The sequence below is a fragment of the Sander vitreus genome, unplaced genomic scaffold, assembly GCF_031162955.1.
Source record: "Sander vitreus isolate 19-12246 unplaced genomic scaffold, sanVit1 ctg314_0, whole genome shotgun sequence".
Lineage (NCBI taxonomy): Eukaryota > Metazoa > Chordata > Actinopteri > Perciformes > Percidae > Sander > Sander vitreus.
In genome coordinates, this window is record NW_027595463.1 from 75,001 (window position 1) to 77,500 (window position 2,500).

A 2,500-nucleotide genomic window follows, 5' to 3' on the forward strand; every position below is an offset into this window, starting at 1 on the left:
TTGATGTGTATTGATGTGTATTGTTTGTGTATTGATGTGTATTGTTTGTGTATTGATGTGTATTGTTTGTGTATTGTTTGTGTATTGTTTGTGTATTGTTTGTGTATTGTTTGTGTATTGATGTGTATTGATTGTGTATTGATGTGTATTGATGTGTATTGTTTGTGTATTGATGTGTATTGTTTGTGTATTGATGTGTATTGTTTGTGTATTGTTTGTGTATTGATGTGTATTGTTTGTGTATTGATGTGTATTGTGTATTGATGTATTGATGTGTATTGTTTGTGTATTGATGTGTATTGTTTGTGTATTGTTTGTGTATTGTTTGTGTATTGATGTGTATTGTTTGTGTATTGTTTGTGTATTGTTTGTGTATTGATGTGTATTGTTTGTGTATTGTTTGTGTATTGTTTGTGTATTGTTTGTGTATTGTTTGTGTATTGTTTGTGTATTGATGTGTATTGATGTGTATTGTTTGTGTATTGTTTGTGTATTGTTTGTGTATTGATGTGTATTGTGTATTGATGTGTATTGATGTGTATTGTTTGTGTATTGATGTGTATTGATGTGTATTGTTTGTGTATTGTTGTGTATTGATGTGTATTGTTTGTGTATTGTTTGTGTATTGTTTTGTGTATTGTTTGTGTATTGTTTGTGTAGATTATCTCTGATTTTTGGAGCTTGTTAAGCACGTTGGTCAACTATGGTTGTTTTTAACGTGTTATATACATAAACTGAACTGAGCCAATCGAGCTGCCTCGTAGAGCGAGGCGTGGCCATAGTGGAATTTGGGACACTAAACTGCACGTATGCAAAAAAGAACCAGAAAAACAAAACGTTGACGGGAAGACAACACAAGAGTTAAAACCAGAACCAGCTTCTGCTCTGGATCCTAACTGGTGGATACGGTCTGGACCTGAGACTGCGACGATACTGGACTTCAGGAAACGTTTGTCGAGCCGGATGTGGCTGCTTGAAACGAGGGGTTGGAGCTGGGGAGGATGACATGTTGTTGTGCTAAGCTAAACGCTAAAGAGGGGAAGTTACAGATGTTCAACCCTTTCTAGAGTTTCCTTTAGGATCCATTCTGTGGGAAAGAGACGTACACACTTCACGTAAAACATAGAAATAGAAGACGGTCCTGTTTCAACGCTCCGCAGACATTACGCTGTAACGTAGCCGAGTTAGACACTAGTCCCTAAAATAACAGAAGAGGTTTTGGCAGATCATTATGCAGACTTTGTCCCTATTCTTACAGTCTGTGTTCCCCGTCACCTGACAGGGTGTGACATCATCACAGGGTCACATGACGTCCACAAAGAAGTCTCCGGGGTTTCCCACGGCGAGGCGGAAGGACTGGCGGCCGGCGGGAAGCTCCTCCTTTGAGTCTGTGTTACCATGGAGACCAGGGAAGGAGGCAGTGGGGGAAGGAGGTGCAGGCTGTTTGTCCGGCGAAGCACCCACTTCCTGTTCCTGTTTGGTGCGCTGTAATTGGCTCCCTCGTCCTCCGGCCTTCTGAGCGTCGCTGCAGTTTGATCCGCTGCTGCCACTTCCTGTCACACATTCACACATTTAAACATCCATGATGACTCATCCACATTTTAACATCCATGATGACTCATCCACATTTTAACATCCATGATGACTCATCCATTCATCTCTGCAGCTCTGGAGCATACCTGCCAACACTCTGCCAACTGTTATATCTCCCGGGAAACTCCCGTAATGTGCACGGCCAAAACTCCTTTATAAATCATCGGACCAGATCTTGTATGAAACACATCCCATTCACACAATCCACCATATACAATGTTCAACCCGTTTGTCACCTCAACCTGGCAACCTATAACCCTCAACCTGGCAACCTATAACCCTCAACCTGGCAGCCTATAACCCTCAACCTGGCAACCTATAACCCTCAACCTGGCAACCTATAACCATCAACCTGGCAGCCTATAACCCTCAACCTGGCAACCTATAACCCTCAACCTGACAACCTATAACCCTCAACCTGGCAACCTATAACCCTCAACCTGGCAGCCTATAACCCTCAACCTGGCAACCTATAACCCTCAACCTGACAACGTATAACCCTCAACCTGACAACCTATAACCCTCAACCTGACAACGTATAACCCTCAACCTGACAACCTATAACCCTCAACCTGGCAGCCTATAACCCTCAACCTGGCAACCTATAACCCTCAACCTGGCAGCCTATAACCCTCAACCTGGCAGTCTATTACCCTCAACCTGGCAACCTATAATCCTCAACCTGGCAACCCAGTTGCTCAGCTGCGCAAGCTTCGCGGAAAATTCAGAGTCCGACCCGAAAGCAAGCCGATAAAAATGGCGGGTGAAGACAGTGTTCAACTGTGTTGGGCACAACAATCTACATGCATCTTACCGAGTCATATCGACAACCGCCACGCTTTTGTAAGGTGTGTCGCATCGATTTTAATGTAGCGCACGGCGGAAAAATGACACCACCAAGCACATT

General features: G+C 43.3%; 1 protein-coding gene across 1 annotated transcript in view; it reads right to left on the reverse strand.

The window, feature by feature from the left end:
* Nucleotides 1–827: 827 nt before the first annotated feature.
* The window catches only part of LOC144513676 (segment polarity protein dishevelled homolog DVL-3-like), a 31,459-nt gene continuing 29,786 nt past the window's right edge, over nucleotides 828–2,500 (reverse strand). Inside the window, exon 15 of the mRNA XM_078244853.1 lies at nucleotides 828–1,553. Coding sequence (XP_078100979.1) covers nucleotides 1,303–1,553 — 251 coding nt within the window. The 3' untranslated portion in view covers nucleotides 828–1,302. The remainder of the gene's footprint in view (nucleotides 1,554–2,500) is intronic.